Source organism: Oryza glaberrima, chromosome 8, assembly GCF_000147395.1.
Source record: "Oryza glaberrima chromosome 8, OglaRS2, whole genome shotgun sequence".
Taxonomy (NCBI): Eukaryota; Viridiplantae; Streptophyta; class Magnoliopsida; order Poales; family Poaceae; genus Oryza; species Oryza glaberrima.
Window position 1 is genome coordinate 15,781,811 of NC_068333.1, and position 23,139 is coordinate 15,804,949.

At 43.9% G+C, this 23,139-nt stretch overlaps 1 protein-coding gene across 1 annotated transcript; it reads right to left on the reverse strand.

Annotated features, from left to right (window-relative positions):
- Positions 1 to 10,079: 10,079 nt before the first annotated feature.
- LOC127782324 (ABC transporter G family member 44) lies at positions 10,080 to 19,052 on the reverse strand. Its single transcript, XM_052309481.1, has 24 exons — positions 18,301 to 19,052; positions 18,034 to 18,154; positions 17,846 to 17,934; positions 17,332 to 17,416; positions 17,066 to 17,225; positions 16,897 to 16,973; positions 16,558 to 16,611; positions 16,396 to 16,486; positions 15,798 to 16,099; positions 15,156 to 15,437; positions 14,587 to 14,903; positions 14,229 to 14,389; positions 14,035 to 14,138; positions 13,798 to 13,954; positions 13,613 to 13,717; positions 13,407 to 13,537; positions 12,769 to 13,101; positions 12,398 to 12,688; positions 12,212 to 12,295; positions 11,946 to 12,079; positions 11,611 to 11,838; positions 11,347 to 11,518; positions 11,003 to 11,257; positions 10,080 to 10,608 (listed from the first exon to the last, which is right to left on the reverse strand). Exons 1-24 carry the CDS (start codon positions 18,675 to 18,677, stop codon positions 10,348 to 10,350), a joined length of 4,371 nt encoding a protein of 1,456 aa, XP_052165441.1. The 5' UTR covers positions 18,678 to 19,052; the 3' UTR covers positions 10,080 to 10,347.
- Between the last annotated feature and the right edge of the window lie 4,087 nt (positions 19,053 to 23,139).

Consider the following 23,139-nt stretch of genomic DNA (forward strand, 5'->3'; position numbering starts at 1 on the left):
TGTTGCTTCGATCCACTTGGTGAACTTGTCGATCGCCACGAATAGGAACCTGTAGCCGCCCTGTCCTCGTGGGAATGGTCCGAGTATGTCGAACCCCCAGCACGAGAACGGCCAAGTAAGAGGGATAGTCTGGAGCGCTTGCGCTGGTAGCTTTGTGTGTTTACTGTGAAATTGGAAGGCTTCACACCGCTGAACCATGTCGCAAGCGACTTTGAGGGCGGTCGGACATAAAAACCCTTGTCGAAAAGCTTTTCCGACCAATGTGCGACCGGCGGCGTGTGACCCACAGATCCCTTTGTGTATGTCGAGGAGGAGATGTTTGCCGTCGTCGGACGAGACGCATTTGAGAAGTAGCCCGTTTAGCGCCTTCTTGTATAGATCGTTGTCGATCATATAGTAGATTTTGGCTTGACGGGTTATCTTCTCGGCTTCTGCATCGTCCTCGGGTAACTCGTCACTACTCAGGAACTTGATGAGTGGGGTCCGCCAGTTGTCTGTTGTCTCAATGTCGGCAACAGCGCGTTCTGCCTCTGTAGCCCCCGAGCTGATGTCGGGGACGACTATACTATCTTCGTCGTTTGCCTCTTTCACTGATGGCTTTGCCAGGATGTCTAGGAAGATGCCGGGTTCGAGTGGCTCTCGTCTGGACGCACGCCGTGCTAGGTCATCAGGTTCGATGTTGTCCTTACGATATACGTGTCGGACCTCGATTCCATCAAACCTCTTTTCCAGCTTCCTGACTTCTGCGAGGTACTTAGATAACTCGGGGCTAGAGCACTTATAGTCTTTGTGCACCTGGTTTGCGACTAGTTTGGAATCCCCTTTCATGATCAATCGCTTGACTCCAAGTGCGGCTGCTGCTCTTATCCCAGCGAGAAGTCCTTCGTACTCGGCTGTGTTGTTGGTCGCCCTGAAGTTGAGGTGAATTGCATGCTTGAACTGATCTCCCGAAGGTGATGTCAAGATGAACCCTACCCCTGCTCCTTGGCTGTTGAGTGTGCCGTCGAACGCCATTGTCCATGTTTCGCTGTCGGTTTGACTGTCCGACCTGTCTTTAAGCATAGTCCAGTCAGCTACGAAATCGGCGAGGACCTGGGACTTGATGGCTGTCCGTGGGACAAAAAGGACATCAAACTGGCTTAGCTCGACTACTCATTTCACAATGGGGCCGATAACATCTTTGTTTCTCATGACTTCACCTAGAGGGAAGGAGGAAACAACTGTGACCCTGTGGGCTTGGAAGTAGTGGCATAGCTTTCTTGATGTCATGATTACTACGTAAAGTAGCTTTTGGATCTATGGGTATCTTGTCTTTGCGTCGTGGAGAGCTTCACTGACGTAATAAACTGGTCTTTGCACCTTCTCTCTCTCGACAACAATGACGATACTCACAGAATATGGCGTGGCGGCGATATAGAGGAATAATTCTTCATTAGGTTGGGGAGCAACGAGTACAGGGGGATTTGATAGGTAGCGCTTGAGTGCGATGAACGCCTCTTCGGCTTCCTGTGTCCATACAAATTTGTCTTGTTTCTTCAGCAGAGCGAAGAAGGGTTGTCCTCGTTCTCCCATCCTAGCAACGAATCTGCTCAATGCCGCCATGCGTCCAGTTAGCTTCTGGACTTCCTTTAGTCTTGTGGGCAACTTCATGTTCTCGACTGTCTTGATCTTCTCGGGATTTGCTTCGATCCCTCTTTTAGAGACGAGGAACCCTAGGAGTTTGCCCGATGGTACTCTGAACGTGCACTTCTCTGGATTGAGCATGAGGCGATATCGTCGGAGGTTGTCGAACATTTCCCGGAGATCATCAATCAATGAGTCGCTTGTCTTGGTCTTGACAACAATGTCATCGACGTATGCCTCGACATAGTTCCCAAGCTGATCGCTAAGTGCCCCTTGGATCGTGCGTTTGAAAGTATTTCCTGCGGTTATCAGTCCAAACGGCATCTTAACATAACAGAATACACCGAACGGCGTGATGAATGATGTCTTCTCCTCGTCCTCTTTCGCCATGCTGATCTGGTGGTAGCCGGAGTAGGCGTCAAGAAAGCTTAACAACTCACAACCAGCTGTTGAATTCACCAATTGGTCTATTCGAGGAAGAGGGAAGTGATCCTTGGGACACGCCTTGTTGAGGTCGGTGAAGTCGACACACATCCTCCACTTCCCGTTGGCCTTGCGCACCATGACTGGGTTGGCTAGCCACTCTGGATGGAGAACCTCTCTGATGAAGCCAGCTTTGAGAAGCTTGTCGAGCTCTTCTCGTATGGCCTGTTTTCGATCTGGTGCAAACCTTCGCAGTTTTTGTTTTACTGGCTTGGCAACGGGTCGCACAATGAGTATGTGCTCAATCACCTCCCTGGGGACCCCGGGCATGTCGGACGGCTGCCAAGCGAACACGTCTGCATTGTCGCGGAGGAAAGTAATGAGCGCGAGTTCCTTTTCTCGTCCAGTGATGCCCCGATCTTGACGGTCTTGTCAGGGTTGGCGCTGGAGAGTGGAACGACCTTGATTGCACCATCTGGCTTCGGCGTCATGTTTGTTTTGCTCACTTTCTTGGGTGGCTCAGCTGAGGTGGGTGGGTTGGGCGTGTGCTCGACCATGTCGAGGCTCCGCTTGTCGCACTGCACCACCAGCTTTGCGTTTCCCTGAATAGTGATTGTTCCCTTCGGCCCGGGCATCTTGAGCACTTGGTACGCGTAGTGAGATGTGGCCATGAACTTCGCGAGTGCAGTTCTCCCGATGATGGCATTGTATGCTGTATCAAATTAAGCGACATCAAAGGTGATCTGCTCTGTTCGGAAGTTGTTTGCTTGGCCGAAAGTCATAGGCATCGTAATCTTGCCCAAAGGCTTGGACGATGACTCCGAGTAATTCCATGGAAGGGTTGATCAGTGGGCGTCAACTCGCTTCGTGGGATCCCCATCGCGTCCAAGGTGCTGGCGAAGAATAGGTTAATGGAGCTGCCGCCATCGATGAGAACCCGTCCGACCTTGATATTCCGAATAGTGGGCTCGACCACAATCGGATATCGTCCTGGGGTGACAGCAGTCTTGGGGTGGTCTTCTTCTGAGAATTCGATCTTCTGCTCAGACCACTTCATCTTGGGCGCAGCCCCCTGCCATGTTGAACAAACTTCACGCTCCACTTTCTTGTACTCTCGCTTTGAGGAGTACGCCGTGGAACCTCCGAAGATGTGTGAGACATGGAGATCGGAGTCTGGGTATGCTGAGTCCGAGTCCTAAGTAGCTGCTTCGGCGGCCTTCTCGACTACACGTACTCACTTGCCCTTCTCCAATGCCAGTTGCTTTGCGAGCGATTTTTTGAAAACGAAACAAGCTTATAGGGAGTGCTTGTCCGACTTGTGTATAGGGCACCATATTTTCTTCATGTCGTCGCCTTGTGGGTCTGGGTGCTTGGGCTTGTCCGCATACTCTGCTACGAGGACTTCCGTTTGAGCTTTCCTTTTCCTACTCTTGCGACTCTTCTTCTTGCTTGACTCGGGTGCGTCCTTGGCTGGTTTCTTCTCTCCCCCCGTCTTTGGCTTGTCGCTCTTGCATCTCAGTGCGTCGTCCGCGTGAGCGCATCGATCGACAATCTCGAATAGCTTTCGAGCAGTTGTGATTCGTCTTGTTGCCAACTCCTGGGTGGTGTAGTGATCTCTGACACCAGTCTTGAAAGCGCGGATCACGAAAGTGTCGGTGATCTCGGGGATCGTATTCCTGCACTCATTAAAACGTCGAACGTAGTCCCTCAATGATTCGCCTGGATTCTGTGTCAACGCGTGCAGGTCGTCTTCGATCGCATGGCGCTTGTAAGTTCCTTGGAAGTTAGCGACGAACTGCTGCCACAGATTTGCCCACGAAGAAATCGAGTATGGTGGGAGGTGGACTAGCATGAACGTGCAGATCCTTTCAACGCCGCCGGCAAATAATTCGCCAATGCATTGTCGTCGGCTCCGGTAGCATAGAGTACTGTGGAATAGACCTGAAGGAACTCCTCAGGGTCGGTGCTCCCATCGTACTTCTTTATTTCTCCCGGTCGAAATCTCTCAGGCCATCGGACATCTCATAGAGCACGACTGAAAGCTCTACACCCGCCGCCGGGGGCGGTGGGTTGTCAGCGATCGTATGTCCTCCGTGGATGTCTGTCTGATGACGAGGATGATGAGTCACTTGGTTCCGGTGTACGATTACGAGGATGACGTCCGGCTTCTCAAGAATCCTGTCGTCGCTCACCGTTGTTGTCCCGGTGCCGATCTCCGTCGTAGTCATCGTTATGGCGGCGTCCTCGACCAGTATCGCCCGACATCCGCTGTTCGCGATCATCGCGTTCGTGGCAGTTGTGGCGGTTATCACGGTCTCGGTTCTCGCTCGGATGTCCTCCTCGCTCTTCGTTTTCCCGACATCGTGAAGAGACGCGATGTCAGGAACGATTTTCGTTGTCTCGCACGCGTCGTGCTTCTCGGCGGCCATTCAAATGGTCACGGAGATCGCTGGTGCCGCGAGGTGGAGGGGTGGCTTGACGAGCTGATGCCCGATGCCCAGGTAATTCGCCATTGGCACCGCTAGTTGGCGGTTGTTCTAGCAGTACTCCGGCGGCGGCCTCCTCGAATGCGTTGCTGAGGTTAGCCACTGATTCCCATAGTCGTTCTGTCCATTGTGCGAGATCATCGTTCAGAACAGGATCATAAGGTGTTTCCCTCAGTATTGCGTTCATGGCCCTGATGTGCTGGGCCGGTGTAACCACTTGATCCTCCGCTTCTACGTTAGGGCGCGTAGACATGCTGATCCCATCGATAGCAAACACATCGCGTGGTGTACTCGTCGACGATGAGCCCTGGTCTTCGAGCAAGTGTAGAACTGACGGCTCGTGAGGATCGATGTCGATTACCCCAACGAATCGGTTTGAGATAACTGTCGCTCCTCGTTCCTTGTCCGCATCTCTAAGAGAGACTCGTGAGTGCTGGACCTTAGGAGATGACGTCCTTATGGCGCTGAGAAGAACCTTGCAGCTTGAGAGGTCGTGATTCCTTGTCTTGTGAATAGGACAATAGACATCACGGGTTGGAGAAGTACGTTGAATTCTACGCTCTTTGCAAGCACGGATCTCAGCTTGTACGTCGAGAAAAACCCAGCAAGCTTGCAAGGTGTGTTTCCTGGTTTTGTGGATAGGACACCAGGACCTTGTCGCCTCGGAAGTTGTCCTTGTCGGCTCGTGATTCTCGTCGGAAGGACAAGATTTGGCCACACTAGGATCTTTCTCGGGCTCGGATGTCATCGTTGTTCCGTTCTCCACTTCTGCAGGAGGATCCTTCGACATGGAGTCGTCCAAGGTTGTAACCACGGCGTTCTCGCTTCCAGTCATTGATGGACCAGTCGAGATCCACCGTGGTGCAAACCGGGAAGACGATTTCGCCAACTTGAGTCCACACCAGCATTGTTGAAGTAGAAACTCCTTGGTTGATGCCGGGGTTGACGCTGTTGTCGACGAAGCTTGATGACATAGTAGTAGAACCTTGAGCACCAAGTCCCCCTACCTGGCGCGCCACTGTCAACAAGGGATACCCGTGGACCGGATATAGAAGGTATTGGAGTACGCTGGTATGAGGATCTACGTAGTACGACATCAAGCAAACAGGAAACAGGGATTATACTGGTTCAGGCCCCTTGATAGGTAATAGCCCTAATCCAGTTGATACGAGATTATATGATGGAAACCACAGATTACAAAGGGAATAACGGAACTCGATGATACCGATGAGACTGTAGTCGAGTTGGTCCTACTAGATCACCCGGCGACTTGGCTCCTACAGGCTTCGACTTCGTAGGCTGTGATGGTTGTGTTGGCGATGATATTCGATGCCTTAGGCCCTCCCGGGGGGTTCCCTTTTATACCGCGGGTCAGTTGATCTCCAAGTAAAACTCGGAGATATCAGACCCCACGCGATACTGTAACGACCCAGTTCTGTCCGAGTAGGACTCCTTCCATCTGTAGACTCTGTTTCTGTTACGTGATGGATTTCCTTAACATGTACCGAAAACATCCGTATACACGCAGGTATACCGTATCAGTATACAACATACATCCAAGGGTAGAGGGTATACCTTATCCGTAACCCTGACACATTGGCATTGGTATTAGTTTATACATCCATCCCACCCAAAACCTTAGTTCAGCCAGGCAAAGATCCCCCAACTGCAAGAGGTAGAGACATATCCGGTGGAGCCCCTAGTTGTCAAACAAACAATGGTTGTGGCACTGGACACCTAAGCAGCAATGCAGCCTAAATTAGTAGTTTGCTTGTTGCTCCCCGCAAAAGAAAAAAAAAAGTAGTTTGCTTGTTGCTATAGGTTATTATTATTTTTTTAGTTTTAAGAAGGAAGCATGTCATTCTATAGAAGTTGGATGTGCATGAATAGGGTGACTGTGCAATGGCAAAGAGGGTTGTACGAACGAAGATGGTGATCCATGTGACAATGCCCATTGCATGTATAGAAGATGTCTTGAGATGGTGTTCAAAACACGTCCTGAAGTGTAAAGTGACCTGTTAAGGAATGGGTTTGATGAAAATTACAAACGATGGATATACCATGGTGAAGATGATTCAGATGAGGATGATGTCGCTGAAGGAAATAACAACGTTGCAGTTCCTAATATGATCAGCAATATAACAAGTGGGTACTGACCCTGAAAGGCTGAAACCAGGATCCATTGATCAAATTTTATTACCTCCCTAGGATTCAGAGAAGTTTACAATACTATCAATTTATCATGTGTACCTTGTTGAAGTTGATTCTATCATCATGAATTCCTGATTTACTAGCAATAGAGTTTTTCTACATGCTTTTCGTTTATATGATAATCAAAATTGTTCAACGCTTCATATTAGGATTTTGTAATGGTTATGTTCTTTTATATTATTTTTATATTAGAGTTACAGTTCTCGGAAAGTGTATTAGAATTCATAGCTGTTGATGGTCATTAAATACCAATTTTGACCGCCAACTATCACAATAAATAAAGGGATAACTAACATTTATTACATGTATATCAGTAATAAATAATGTAGTTGTACTAGATTTGGAGAATTAACTTGGATGCAGGCGAACATGTTAGAAAAATAAGATATCAAAGTAGAAGCAATTTTATCAAGATTACTGGACACTAGCCTTCAATTGTCATAATACGAGAGATTCTATTTTTCCTTTTCCTTCACCTTGAAATTGGTATTAGAGATTTGGTTCCCACCCAACAGGGGGTGCATATATATAGAGGAGATTAAACATCATGCTTGTTGGACTATGTAAAAAAAAACAAGCACATAACTAGGACTAGACATAACTATTGTAAATTTCATCTCATTCGTCCATATAGTTAGGACTAGACATAACTAAAAATATATACCATCGGGAAAAAATTATGGAAAAAAAACAAGCTCGAAAACAATTTTGATACGCATATAGTTAGGACTAGACATAACTAAAGAAAATATACCATCAGAAAAAAAATGATGGAAAAAAAACAAGCTCGAAAATGATTTTGATACGCTAGGTGTGTATAAAATCGGGAAAAAATGATAAAAAAAGCTCGAATATGATTTTAATACGCTAAACAAGCTCGAAAACGATTTTGATACGCATATAGTTAGGAATAGACATAACTAAAGAAAATATACCATCAGGAAAAAAATGATGGAAAAAAAAACAAGCTCGAAAATGATTTTGATACGCTAGGTGTGTGTATAAAATCAGGAAAAAAATGATAAACAAGCTCGAAAATGATTTTGATATGCTAGGTGTGTGTATAAAATCGGAAAAGTGTGTGTATAAAATCAGGAAAAAAATGATAAACAATCTCGAAAATGATTTTGATATGCTAGGTGTGTGTATAAAATCGGGGAAAAAAAAGATGGGGGACATGCTAGACGTACGTGTCGTTCGCCTTTGGCCCGTGGGCGGTGGCAATGATTCAGTTGTTGAATTTGTCTGACATTGCATAGAACATGCGCTCCGCACGTGCAGCCACCGGACTCGGACGAAACCCGTGCAAAGCAACGGGGGTGTGCTCGTCAGCACGCTCCGTTCGGCGGTAGCTTCCCTTTTGAGGAGATACAAAACTGTGTTCGCTATCCGATGTGGTACTAAACAACGTGCACTTTGCGTTTAGAACCCGCTGAGACATACTAACCCTCATAGAAATGCAGAACGTACGCTTTACAGCGAATGCAACAATGGTAACACGTACGTCGTTCCAAAGTCCAGAAACACATCTGATGACAAGCTCAACTTCCCCGAGGACGACGTTTCAAATTAAGTCATGGACGGGTTCTTAGCCAGTGACGTAGAATTCTTATATGGTTGATCCAATTTATATATTTTTAAATGTTATATAACAAAACTAAAAGTATAAATTGATTAAATATGCATCACAATATAGAAATATAAATTGATTAAATGTGTATTATAATATACTAATAAGGGAGTTAATTTTTATTTTTTTTCAAAAATTTCTTTTCACACATGTATATATACATTGAGCTAGGTGGTCCACCATCTAGATCCGTCAATGTTCTTGGGCGGCGACGGGAACGGCTGCTTCTTGGGCTCCTGGCGCATTGGGACGTCGCCGTGATCATTAGGCTCAGGCATCGGATCACATCGCTTGCTGGCATCAACGGTGGCGGTGGCGCCGCCCCTGAGATAGCATTTCTTTGGTATCTCAGAGATTACATAATGACTGTTGTTTTTTTAAGGTGTGGAGTACACTTTTTGTATTATGTGATTTCTGTAGGCTTTTTACCATTTTTCACTGTGAACATACAAATTTTCATTGAAATCATATGTGTATTATTGACAACTTTTACGGTGTTTGCATTCTAAAAAGGGTAAACATCTAATGCTCCACAATGAAAGATTCCACTTAAAAGGTATTTAAGTATTGTTATAGGTATTTAGGTAGGAAGGGTAAAGTAATAAATTTTTTTGGAGATGGGGAAGGGCATAATTGTCTCAATATTAGCTCCAGGTACATAGGTACTGCATCGATACTTTATCTTCTATAATCCTCCCATGTATCATTTACGTGTTTTTTTGTGAGATTTACATTTGGTATCTAACAACATGGTCCAATGCTATTTGGAGGCCTTGGGTGAGTTGGTTTGACCCAACCAAGAAGGAACAATGCCGATCCTAACACTATTCATCTTCTTCCTCCCATCCAAGCTTGGGCAAACAGGAGGAGGAGACTAAGGGCGTCGAGGTTCTGGTGGCTGTATGATGATGGCAATGGCGGTAAGACATGTCTCGCGGCTCAGCGCACCCATGGGAAGTGGAGGCAGGCACAAAAGACAACAAGAGTGCGCGGAATTCGAGCGCTAGGGTTTGATTTAGGGAAAGAAAGAATGGCGGGTAGCGAGCTTCAATTAGTATTTCGGCCACCTAAGAGCATCACATCGCGTCCCTGCCGATAGGGATTCCGTTTTCCCTAACTTGTTGACGAAAGTGGAAAGGGAATGGTTGGAAGCGGTGGAGCTTGATGGCCCAGGAGGAAGCATGACCATGGACAAGAACTTTGTTTCTACCAAACAATACAATCCACTAAATCTTTGGAAGATTTACTTTGTTTCCTATTGAACGATACACAGGAAATACCATATTGTACTAGGTAATTACTCCACTGCCATCATTTACGATAATTTTATTCTGTACCTTGCCCTCTCTTAATGAACGGTACACATTGTCGTACCTCTCAGTACTTCTAAGTAACTCGCAAACACCGTAAAAGCTCTCGTATTTTTATTGTTTTGAGGACCATTTTTGTGATTTATATTGCTTTTGAAACTTCCTGAGCTGTTTCCAATTTGTACTTCTCTTGAAATTTCTTTTTTTTTCTTCTGAATTTCTTACTTGTTTTAAACTTTTTGAATTTTAATAGGGATGCTTCTTGTTAGCTTTTTTGTTGGTTGGTATTGCTACACGCTGTTTTTAGAATTCTTCACATCAAACTGGGGTAGTATATAAACATTGGAAAATCATTCACACACAAAAAATCAACTGGAAGCCCGACTTCTACACAGTAAAAAAAGAAAGACAAAATCCGGCTGACTTTCATTTCTTTTCAATTAATACTACATGTACAAAATAGAATCAAAATTAACAGATTTCATGCATGTAAAACAAATTATCTGCACTATCAGCTTTGTATATATACTCCTGTTTGCTTCATTTCTGACTGCACTATACTACGTATTTTGTTACAAAACCAAAATAGAGTTGAAAAAAAGGAAAAAAAATGTTACATTGGAAGTGGGTAATCGATCAGGTCTGAGTTAGCAAAAATCGATCATCACCTCCTCTGGAAGTTAAGCATCTTGATGGAGAGCGAGAAGGAGACGGCGAAGAGCGTGGCGAACCCCGCAACAGCAACGGCGACGACACCGAGGAAGTCGTGCTTGAAGCCGAAGTACTCCCTAAGGAAGACGTCAATGGGGACGCCGGTGTCGCGGAGCGGCTCCTTCAGGTCGCCGAACTGCGACGCCACCAGCCCGTACAGCGTCCACGACACCGGGCACACCCACGAGTACCACCTCCACCACACCGGCATGCTCTGAACACATCACCAAGAACAACACATCAGTTTCGTATAGATGTCATGCGCGTATCGACCAGGGTTTACCAAACCGTTTGGGGTGGGATTACCGCCACCTCACGGTTTGACGGTTACCGCGGTAATCGTGGTAATCGTGCGGTTATCGTGAGGTATACCATGGTTTCAAAAACTGAGAAGGTTAACGCACGTGATAACTGTGATAACCGTTTAAAAACCCTAGTACCAGCCAGTTCAACCAAAAAGCTTAAATGACATCGGCATTTTCGATGTCGTATACCATACTACCAACCAGTTCACCCCAGAAGCTTAGCATACATCTCTATTTCAGATGCCGTGTGCTAGCCCGTTCGATCCAAAAGCTTAAGGTTAAGTAAGATTTAACGATACATACCGGGCGGGGGATGACGAAGCCGGAGAAGAGGTTCCAGATGCCGTAGAAGAAGGAGGAGACGATGGAGGCGATGTTGTAGCTCGGGGTGAGGCCGACGGCGAGCATGCCGTAGAAGGTGAAGTAGAGCAGCGTGAAGTACATGAAGTAGAGGTACCAGAAGAACTTCTTGGCCTCCCACTCGAAGCCGATCATGGCGTACACGATCACCCCGTACACCGCCGACTGCACCAGCACGTACGGCAGCTCCACCACCACCTGCACCGATCGATCGACAAAAATCTCCGGTCAAATGCTTCCATTGCTGGCTTTCAGCTCAAGCTCCAACCTCCAAGAATGTTCTTTACCTGTCCGAAGGCGTATGGCAATGCAGAGTACATCCCGGCGGCCCTCTCCCGGTAGAACACCGTCCGCTCGACGGCGACGACCGGCTGCACCGACGACGAGTAGGAGATCCCCATGAACAGCACCGCCGCGTACATCGACCCCATGGCATTGAACAGGTCTTGCTGCCTCGATCTGAACCCATGTTCAAACAACACAGTCAGTACAAGAACATGACATTGGGATTCATGATCAGAAGTTGAGACTGATTTTGCGGGTGATGCTACCTTTTGCTGCCGAGGCGCCAGAAAATGGTGCCGAACATGAGGGCGACGATGAGGGAGAAGAAGAAGCGGACGACGGTGTAGGGAGGGTTCCTCCAGTAGGAGAGGTTCTGCTTCCAGAGGCAGGCCATGCACTGGGTGGAGAAGCTCTGGGAGAATTGTGTTGGGAAGAAGAGGTCCTTGGACCCCTGTGGTGGCCTGCTGATGCCCTTGATCAAGCTCTGGTTTCTCCTGCAATGGGCAACAATGCCATATGAATCCAAGCTTTTTGTCAGAACTTCGTGTCTGCAGGTTAATTATGAGACAGGAAGCAAAGAATTAATGGATCATTGGCTTACTGGTAGAGATCTGAGTTCTTGTAGACATCTGTAAAGCTGATCCCCAGTACGTCTTCCTGTGCCAGTGTGGTTACTTCCAGCATCCATGTTGCCGGGTTGTAGCCTGGTTTGATCTTGCTGACCCCTTCGACTCCCTGACAATAACAAGAAAAAAAATCCAGTGAATCACAGTCACACAACACAAGATCAGTGTGTCATAAACGGTGGGAAAGGAAAGAAATGTCAGGTTGAATTAAAAAAAACTTCAGAGAAGAAAGTGAAGTTACCTCAAAGTATTCAATAAGGTCACAAGAATGGTGTCCTAGAGGACCCACGTATATCTCCTCTCCACCTCTTTTCATCAGGAACAGCTACACAAGAGTAAAGAGTATTTTTACAATCCGCGATAACTCTCGAAAACATGAAGAAAAAAAAAATCAGAGTTCTGAACATTCAGTCTACTTGCAGCTTACCTCATCGAAGGCCTCAAAAATGTCAATGCTAGGCTGGTGGATGGTGCAGACAACAGTCCTGCCTGTGTCAACGGTGTTCCTCACCGTCCTCATGACAATTGCTGCCGCCCTTGCATCAAGGCCAGATGTAGGCTCATCCATGAATATTATCGAAGGATTTGCGACGAGCTCAACAGCGATCGTCAGCCTCTTTCTTTGCTCGGTTGACAGGCCATTTACTCCAGGTAGCCCAACAAGCGCATCCCTCAGTGGATTCAGCTCTACCAGCTCCATCACTTGCTCTATAAACATCTGTTCAGAAATGAACAGCAATATGTTCAGAATTTTATCCTGCATTTAGCTCGGCAATTAATTTCTACTATAATTGGTACCTTTCTTGTTTCTGAATCAACATCAGAGGGCAGCCTGAGCCAAGCAGAGTAAGCCAGGGACTCATAAACAGTCACATTTGGCGAGTGGATGTCATTCTGTTCACAGTAACCAGAGACCCGAGCGAAGGTTTCCTGCTTCTTCGGGTAGCCGGAGATCGAGATGTCACCTTCGATGTAGCCTCCCGTCTTCCTGCCGGCCAACACATCCATCAGTGTTGTCTTGCCAGCACCACTGACTCCCATCAGTGCAGTGAGGACCCCAGGCCTGAAGCTGCCACTGACTCCCTTCAGCAGAAGCAGCCTGTCTTGATCCACACCCTGTGCTTTCATTTCCTGCAATGATGCAATATGTTTTTTTTCATGAACTTCAAATGATTGCATGATATTAACTGTTGTATTATCACTAGGTCATGATGTGTTGATATCTGAAACTCTGAAAGCAATCAAAAAAAAATTGCACAAAAAAGAAAGCAACCAAATCTCTTGTATCAACATCTTCCAGTGCACAACATTCTATCAGAAACAAAATACATATGAAACAAAACTATAAAACAAATAGTTTTTTGCAATTGTTCAGACTGAAATTTCTGATTAGGTTCTAATACTGGAGGAATAGTAAAATAGTCAAGGGATGTTACCGGAGGCATGTCGACAGAGTATCTGATGTTGTTGAAGGCAACAGCAAGCGGCGCGAAAGGGAGCACCATTCCTCTCCTGTTCTCGCTTGCCTCACCTGGTGCAGCATTTCTCCTTGTGTTGGTAGTTTGTCCTGCACAATTTGGCCCTTCAGATGGCATTCACCAAATGACATGTTGCCATGTCCATGTTCAAAATGCGACCTTACCTGAAGATGCAGAGTTTCTTGGATCATTGATCGTTTCTCCGGTGATATTGGCGTGCTTTTCCTTCAGTGCTTCCTCTGAAAGAATTTGCTGAGCTTTTCCCGATGCTGCATAATTTGAATATAGTTCAGAATCATGTGCTTCAACAAAATTCTGCTTGAATTCTGTTGTAGAATTTTAGAATTACGTTTAAGGTAGCCTAGAGCGATGGTGAATAGGATGTTGAACACAATGACGTATCCGAAGAGTGCACCGACGCCAATCCAGTACCATTTTGCCTCAGTGAACATCCCCCTGGACTTGAGCACTTCAATTCCTAAAGTTGTATTGGTCCCTTGGACAAGCTGCAAGATTGTTTTGACAATCAGAACGATACGAATTCAGCAAATGAAAATTGTTCTGAGCACAGGAAGAATCTACATACGCGGTTCCACTTGTGTCCAAGGAACTCATTCACTGCGATGGCGTTCATCGCATACTGGAGAGGTGAGATCCAGTAGCCCCAGATCCACCATTTTTTCACATCATCTGCCATGAACAAAGAAAAAATAAGTGTTACTACTCTTCAACCAGAATTTTGGATTTTAACATAATGATTTATTTGTTCAAAGGAATTACGGTGTGATAGGATAAATCCACTGAGCACAAGGAGCACTAGTAGAGCAAATGACGCCAATGTATTCGCGACAACCATGGTCCTGCCCAATGCTGCAATAAATCTGAACAATGCTGCGGCCATCTGGTTCACCAGCAATAGCAGCAGGTACTGCTTGAACAACCTATGAAAAAAGGAAGACAGCAACAACATTCATATGATTGCTTGGTATTACAACTAGTAATTGCAAGAAATGATTTAGGGATCATTGCATACACACTAATACAACTATCATAATGATCGTGTTTTACGTCACTTTTGCTTTTAGGGATGTAAAGTTTTCAGTCAGTATGACATACGAAAACTTCTGTTGATGCATACCTTCCGACATTTGGATCGAATCCGATGACATAGTAACTCAAGAATACTGTGATGGCAACCTCAAAGCAAGATATCGGTATCTTGAGAATCCAGGTTGGTATTGTGTAAGCCCATGAAGGGAAGAAGAGGTAGTCCCTTTGCTTGAAGAACACAGGCAATTTTATGGTGGCCATAGCAAGCTCAGAGAAACCATTGAACATGTGCGCAACCATTGCAAAGAAGAGCGCACCCAGGTAAACAATGCCATCAGTCCTTGTTTCGTGGTGCATGTTTGTGCGCAGGAACAGTGTCATCACAATGATTGTGATTACCAGAAGCTGAAAGTGGAAATCAAGCAATGCCATTAGATTATCAGAAGTCCACTGGAAGCTGTACTTTTGAATCCTCTTTGATGATTATCAGAAATGCTACTCTAAAGTAGCACTCACTGATTGTAAACTTAGCAAAAATGAGAGAGGAGAAATCAGGTAACCATGCATTATATGGCATGCCTCATCATCAAAACATAGAATTTGGCAATCTGCTCATATTCTTAGGCTCAATCTACAAGAACTTGATGAGATGTTTACCTGGAAAGCGCGAAAACGGTAGACAAACATGTTGCGTTTCATGAGCAGCAATTCCCTTGCTATACATGTGCGAAGAAGCTCTAGCTTGCTGGCGCCATAGGTTGAGGTGGTGAGCGATGCAGGGTGGGAAGTGCTCTTGTCGAAAGGGTGAGACAACTCGTCCGATAGAGTTTGGCCGACGTGAAATGACTGGAATGCACGAGCGAACTCCTGAACTGGGATGTAGCGGTAAGGCTGGTGAGTCCTTGCCCAGTACTGCTGCTGATCCTTTCTTGATGTCACCTGGAAAGTTTTGAGCAATCTTGATGTCAGTAAAAGTAGAGGAAAAATGATACATTTTCATGGTATGTTTTCAGTAGCTAGATGAGAAGAACCAAATAGTTGGAAAAAATGGAAATGAACAGCAATGCATACTGGACTCAAATAAATGTGCAGAGAATGAAATTTTGGGAGCACGAAAATGTGAATATGGTATGTAACAAGACAAGAGCCGAGTATATATATGCAAGAACAAAGATGAGTATAAGTAGTCATCCAAATGAGCTAAACAAGCAGATGAATATGCAGCACAAATAGTCAGATGAGCAAAAATATGTGGTTCCAAAACAAGTAAATCTTGGCATAGGTATTCAGCAGAATTACTTCTTGCAAAAAGTCTGCAACGCCTTTCCGATCGGGACATTTGAAGCCCATCGATTCAAAGAACTCAAGCACGTGTTCACGTGGCCCTTGATACACAATGTGCCCATCTGACAGGAGGATTATATCATCAAACAGATTATATGTTTCTGGTGCGGGTTGCAGCAAGGAGATGACAGTTGTGCCACCGAGGATACTGGTGATCTGTCCAAGAGATTTCACTATCTGAAATGTTGTAGAGCTGTCCAACCCAGTGGAGATTTCATCCATGAACATTGCTCTTGCTGGTCCAACAATCATCTCACCTTCAAAACAAATTCAGGAAACCAAGAGTCAGAAAACACTAGAATCTTATGTTATGATAATTGAAGGGAAAACAGCACAAGACTTTGTTATGCTATGATAATGAAATGAGCTAAAGAAATTTCAAAGATTTTAAAGGTTCAACAAAGATTTTTCGTTCTAGTTTGACCGTTTTCAAGGCAATGCTCTGTTCACAAAATTTACAAGGCTTTCATTTCTTTCATAGAAAGTGAACATAAAAAGAAGATCCAACATTATGCAGTCATGACAATCAGATTCTCAAGAATGCTCACAATACCTGTTGTGACACGCTTGCGTTGTCCCCCTGAGATTCCTCTCAGCATTTCATTTCCAACAATGGTGTCAGCGCAAATGTCAAGTCCTAGAATCTGCATCAGAATTAAATTAAACCATTATTGCCTATTTGAGTTGAATGAAAAGCTGATTCTGTAAGACGTACCTTGAGGACGTAATCAGTGATGATATTTGTCTCCTGACCACCCACTGATATTGCCTGAAATTAAATATTGTCAGTAAAGTTATTTAAAAAGTGTTGTATTATTTGATGATATGGAAAATGCCATTACTATGTCTACCATGTATTTCTAGTCCAAATGGACCAAACCCCCATTTTGATAAGTGCTTTTGAAACACAACTCCTAAATTATATGAAAACATACCAAGATATCTACAATTTTGATTAATACTATTCTGATACAACTCTAATATTATATCTGAATATCCTATATTCAGCAAACCACAGGTAACTCAGCGTCACAAAGCATCGACGTAAACTAACCTTCATGTAAACATCAAGATCTGGGTCAGGTTTAATATTCGCCGCCTTTTCCCTTCTAGCTAGTTCAGTAAGCATGTCTATAAAAAGTCCATCAGAAAAATTAGAAAACAATATAATATCATAACAGAAGTAAACCAATTTCCTGAAATGTGATCAATTTTGAGCTTACCATATCTGGTACCAACTCCCTGGCATCTGGCTGAGAATGCCAGGGTTTCGCGCACCGTCATCTCAGGGATGTGGAGATCATGTTGGGATATATAAGCAGCTGATCTTTGGGCCACAAACTCATCCATTCCGTATCCATTGTATGTCACTTTTCCTGAAACCTGGTAGGTTTTATTTCAATTCAGACCAAAGTTAAAGTTTCCTGAAACCCGACTGGTAAAGAGTGTTGAGATTTGCCATGTTGCTGTAAAAAGTAAAATGGTTAACCTTTAGATCAGATCCTAGTTTCCCTGCCAAGGCAAGAAGCAGTGTGGTTTTCCCTGACCCTGGTGGCCCTAAGAGTAATGTCATCCTGAGAACAGCATGAAAATCAACTTGTCAGACAAAACAAGTGCAATAGAAAATGATTTTTGCAGCGCGAATTAACAAAGAGAGAATAAATCCGGTATAAACTAGATATCTTGCTATGCCAATTATGGGCCTATTTGGTTGGATAGCACAATTTGCCAAACGTTTTACGGCATGAAACAATTTGTCCGGCACATAATTTGTTGTCGTCCATTAATAGGTTCAGTCAAGAGTTTGTATCTATGACACGTGGGGCCAAGAACTAGAAACCAAAGCACTAGCCTAATAGAGTCAAACTTCCCTGAAACAAGTGGGTATCCAACCAAAGAAACCTTATTCAACATGACTACTCAAGTGTTAATTTCCATTAGATACCATGCATTTGTACACTAAATAAGATTGTCCAAGTAGGCAAAAATGGATGTCATGTCACCTCCTTGGCTTGATCACTCCATGGACATCGTGGAGGATGTTCAGAGGCCTCTTCTTGTTGGGAACCACATGAAGCAAATTGGCCAGAGACTGCACATCCAAGTGGGGATCAAAGAACAAAAGGTTCAGACTAAAATTTGCCCAGAAATCATCAGAAATGAGAGGGTTTTGGGGGTCCAAATTTTTCACCTCCAAAGAGTTGAGAGTTGTGTTGAGGAACGTCGGGAGGCCTCTGCTGCCGACGTGCGCCAACGCGTCGATGCTCAGGTGTTCGTAGCGCACCTCGATCGTCGGGAAATCGAGCCCAACCCTGAGACGAATCGGCAAAACAAGAAGTTAAAATTTCAGCTCCTTTTCTTTGGAATTGGTCGTGGAAATCGAATGGTTTGTTTCGAATTTGTGTCGAATTGGATATTTGTATGGACAAATTGAGATTATTTTTGTTTTTGAAGTTACCTGTCGATGCGCTGCTTGAGCTTGAGGAGGAAGCTCTCGTGGTCCTCCTCGGCGACGCGGACGAGGCGCTCGAGCAGGTGCTTCCGCTCCTGGAACCCGAGGCCCGCGACGTCGACGACCTCGCCGGCGGCGCCCGAGCCCTGGCCGTCGTCAGCGGCGGCGACGATGCCCTTGCGGACGCGGGCGTGGGTGGGCAGCTTCTCGAGCGCCGCCCACTTGAGCGCCTCCTCGTCGTCCTCGGCCTCGGCGCGCGACGACGACGCGATCGAGAAGACGTCGTAGTCCCGGTACGACGGCGCCCGCCTCGACGACGCCGACGCCATCGACCCCCGCAGCCGCAGGCTCGCCACCCCGAACGCCGCCTCCCCGGTGTCCATGTCGAAGAAGACGAACTAGCCCCTCGTCGCCAAGAATCAAACAGCTTACAGGCGCTCTGCTGCTGCACGCTGCCAAGAAGAAAGAACACACACGCCCTCTTTGGCGGGCGCGCGCGCGCGGCCAAGAACACGGCGGCCGGCGGCGGAGGGGAGGAGCGCGTGGTGAGGAGGGGGAGGGGGAGGTGGTTAAGGTTTGGTGTGGAGAGCGCGGCGAGCGGGAGCGCGTATGTATATGTGGCGTGGCGTGGCGTGGCGTGCATGGGCGCGCGTGGCGAGGTGGGGTTCGGAGGAGGAGACTGGGAGAAGACTGGGGGGGCGGCGCGGGGCGGGGCGACCTGGGCGTTTGAAGTTTGAAGGGTGGCGCGGTCAAAGGAGGAGGGAGGGAGGGGAGAGAGCAGTGGAGACGATGGTGGTGCCATGGCGTTTCAACGGTCCTGTAGAGGAGACTCAGTCCTCAGTCCTCACCTCGGTGCTACTGCTGTCAACTGGGAGTAGATGGCAATGAGAGAATTTCCCACCCAAGAATATCTATCCATCCCCGTCCATGCGAAATACTCCCTCCGTTCTATTTTAGGGTTAACCATGAGCATTCGCGTCTAACTTTAATAGTCCGTTTTATTTTAATTTTTTTATAAATAGTATTTTTGTTGGTATGAGATGATAAAACATGAATAGTAATTTACTAGTGACTTATATTTTTAAATTTTTTTAAAAAAAATTCAAGTAAGACGGACGATTAAAGTTGGACTCGGAAAATCATAGCTGCACTTAAAATGGGACGGATAGAGTACAAGAGGAAATAACTTTCTTCTCATCCCCATCGTAACACGGAGAATAAATCTTTGTTTGGGGGGTTATTCCACTTAAAAACAATATATACGTAACAAATTATATACTCCCTCCGTCTTACAATATAAGGGATTTTATTATAAGGGATTTTAAGTTTTTTTTCATTGTTTGACCACTCGTCTTATTCAAAAAATTTGTGCAAATATAAAAAACGAAAAGTTGTGTTTAAAGTACTTTGGATACTAAAGTAAGTAAAAAAATAAATAATAATTCTAAATTTTTTTTGAATAAGACGAGTGGTCAAACAGTACAAGCAAGAACTCTAGAATCCATTATGAACGGAGGAAGTATGTAACACATTACAACTAATTCACATAGTAAAACGTAATATTATCATTTATCAAAATTACAAGTAATATAGTCCTAAAAGATAAGTAGAAAAATACACTTAATTTGATCCCTACGCGAGTCTTCGTGGGGGACAGGACTTCCCCACCACCGCGAAAACCCGATAAAAATACAATACCTCCTATTTAATTTTCTACAAAGATCTAACTCTAACCATCTTCGCTTCCTGATAGGAGAATATCCCGTGGAAAATTGGGGACGGGACCCTATTATCATCTCTAGCTAGGTGCATTGGATGGAAGGAAAGGAAGGAAGGAGGAAGGGGAAATAAACTGCATGCTGAATGGAAGCCTCGCACATGGTCAAAACTTTTTGTACCAGTATTCTGGGATCAATGATGTCCGCGTCCACTTGGCCACTTTGGGGGAACGGACGACCAAACGGCTCACGCGCATGTCTCCGTCCACTGACGGCGACGCCTATAACGTTGCTGTTTAGGGCTCGTTCGTTTTGTAGAAAAAAACAAAGGATTTGGATTCCTAACCATTAATTTCTTCGAGTGTAATTCCGTTTGTAGAATTTAAGTACAGGGTCAAAGGAATTTTCTTTCCTACAAGTTGCATAGAGCAAAACCCTCTTTGATTCAAAGGAAATTCATAGGAATTTTAGAGGATTTCATTCCTATAGGAATTTTTCCTACAAAACTCTTTGAATCAAAGGAATGAACCCTATGTAATCCTATGAAATTCCTATGGAATGCCTCTTCCCATACAGGTTTTGAAAGAATTTTAACAAGAGGTAGAACCTCATGGAAGAAATCTTTTGAGTCTTTATCTCTCCTCAAATTCCTGTGTTTTTCCTGTGGTCCAATCAAACGGTCATTCCTATGTTTTTCCTGTGTTTTGCAATCATCTGTTTTACACTTACATTCCTATCATAATCCAATGTTTTTCCTATTCCAATCACAGCGGCCCTAAGCATGGGAATTTTTCCATCCACTCAAACCTCTTTAGAAAAATTCCTATGGATTGATGTGATGTGTGTAAACAATTATGTTCCTCCACTTTTCCTATTCCTATGGATTCAAATTCCTCCAAACTGAATAAGCTCCTAGGCCCCCTTCAGGGCATCTTTGAATCAAAGGATTTATGTAGGAATTTCATAGGATTCAAATCTTATAGAAAATTTTTCTATTTGGCCCTTTGATTCAAAAGAATTGAAGCTTTCTAAATCCTATGAAATTCCTATAGAATGGCACATTGCATGTGGATTTTGGAGGAAATTTAGCAAGAGCTCCAACCTCTTGGAAAATTTCCTTTGAGAGGTCTATCTCTCTCATCTGATTCTTGTGTTTTTCCTGCGCTTCAATCAAACGACCATTCCTGTGTTTTACAATCCTCTATTTTACACTTCAATTCCTGTCAGAATCCTGTGTTTTTCCTATTCCTCCGTTTTTTCTACCCTACGATTCAAATGGGCCCTGATTCAAAGGAAATTCATAGGAATTTTAGATGATTTCATTCCTATAGTAATTTTTCCTATATAGCCCTTTGAATCAAAGAAATGAATCTTATGGAATCCTATGAAATTCCTATGGAATGCCTAATACCATGTAAATTTTGGAGGAATTCTAACATGAGGTAGAACCTCATGGAAACTTTCCTTTAAGTCTTTATCTCTCCTTTAATTCCTGTGTTTTTTTCCAGCGGTCCAATCAAACAGCCATTCGTGTGTTTTTCCTGTGTTTTGCAATCCTCTGTTTTACACTTACATTCCTATCAAAATCCTACGTTTTTCCTAATTCTACGTTTTTTCATTCCTGCGATTCAAATGGGCCCTTAACCAAAAATGTTGTCTTCAAGTTAAATATATTTCTTTACAAAAGAGCAGTTGTTTTTAAGGCATACTTAAATGTTCCATACACACTTTTGAACTATAATCGGAAGATTCTATAGAATTTTGGCTAACTATTTCTTTCATTGGCTCAGTACTAAAGTAACATACATGTGGTGCATGGTGACTCGTCAATCTCACGGTACATGTTTATAGTGTTAAATACGCACGCATGTATACGAGCATTAATAGCTACATATATCACAAATGCACGCTAGATTTGAATTTTGCAAGTTAAACTATAGTGGTTTAAAATTTTATATTTCAATTTAAATAGAAACAAAATGATTTATCCAAATGTAATCAACATAATCGATCCATTGATTTCTAAGCTAGAAATACCAAGTTCTAGAAAATATTTCCTCGCAAACAAAAAGTTCTGCAAACTATTAGATCTGAGTTACACCAGACAGGACCTTGGTTCCCAATATTTTCACCATATTTCAGCACCACACGTGTCAGTGTCACAGATGATGCTCGCATTGGAACTTGCGACTTTTGGAGGGATTTTATAGTAGTTGAACTAATTTATTTGAAAATCCTATAAAGTTGTAATGCTTCATAGGAGTCTTAAAAAAGTCTGAAATTTTTCTTGCAAAAAAGAAAATCTGAATTTTTTCAGGATCACCTGTACATTTATCGATAAATTTTCATAATGTGATAACACTGTAACTTGCATGTAATTTTATTGTAACTATAATATAATTTATATGTAACTTTCACATAATTTTAAACCATTAGATCTATTTCAAGTTTTGTGCAGGTGAGGAGGAAAACAAGTCACAGCACGCATATGTGTGATAGGATTTAGTCTCATGACCTTCATTTTACCAAAATAACATGTTATGGGGAGATTTTTAAAAGTTACATACTTGTTACTCTCTCCATTCTAAATTGATCTACATATAGTTTTTTTAGGTTATTCCTAAATGATCTACATATTTATGTTCATTTATTAAGTCTATTCATTATTTGTGTATTGGAGTAAATGGACATTGATGCATGCATCCATGTACACAAGTATTTATAACCCACATGTAATATCTTGATTTAATATTGGCTAGGAAATAGTGGAGATGGTGCATGCATAAAGTTTGTTGCTAGAGTAAATATAGTATGAGAGAGTTATTAGCTTTTTTTTTAGTATTGGTGTACCTATGAAATATGTAGATTAATTTGGAATGGAGGGAGTACATTGTTACAGTGTAATTACATTATGATTGTACTATAATTATATCTGTTAATTTTTTATGAGAAAATTTGTCGACAAATATATAAGAAAATTGTTTTTTTTTCACGGGTATGTTCGTAGAATAAGGGGAAATTAAGCATCATTGCTATATTTTTCCTAGCAGGTCCTTTTCTGATGATTGCATCGAATCAATTTTTTTACTAGAGATAAACATTCGGTAGTTCGTGTTCGGGATTTGCT

Bases quoted from the DNA above. Each gene is read 5' to 3' on its own strand.
- LOC127782324 (XM_052309481.1), bottom strand. From the start codon at position 18,677: ATGGACACCGGGGAGGCGGCGTTCGGGGTGGCGAGCCTGCGGCTGCGG. The intron at 18,155-18,300 runs GTAACTTCAAAA...GATTCGTCTCAG, and splicing joins CTCAAGCAGCGCATCGACAG to GGTTGGGCTCGATTTCCCGA. The intron at 12,689-12,768 runs GTACCAATTATA...ATTTCTGAACAG, and splicing joins TTGATTCAGAAACAAGAAAG to ATGTTTATAGAGCAAGTGAT.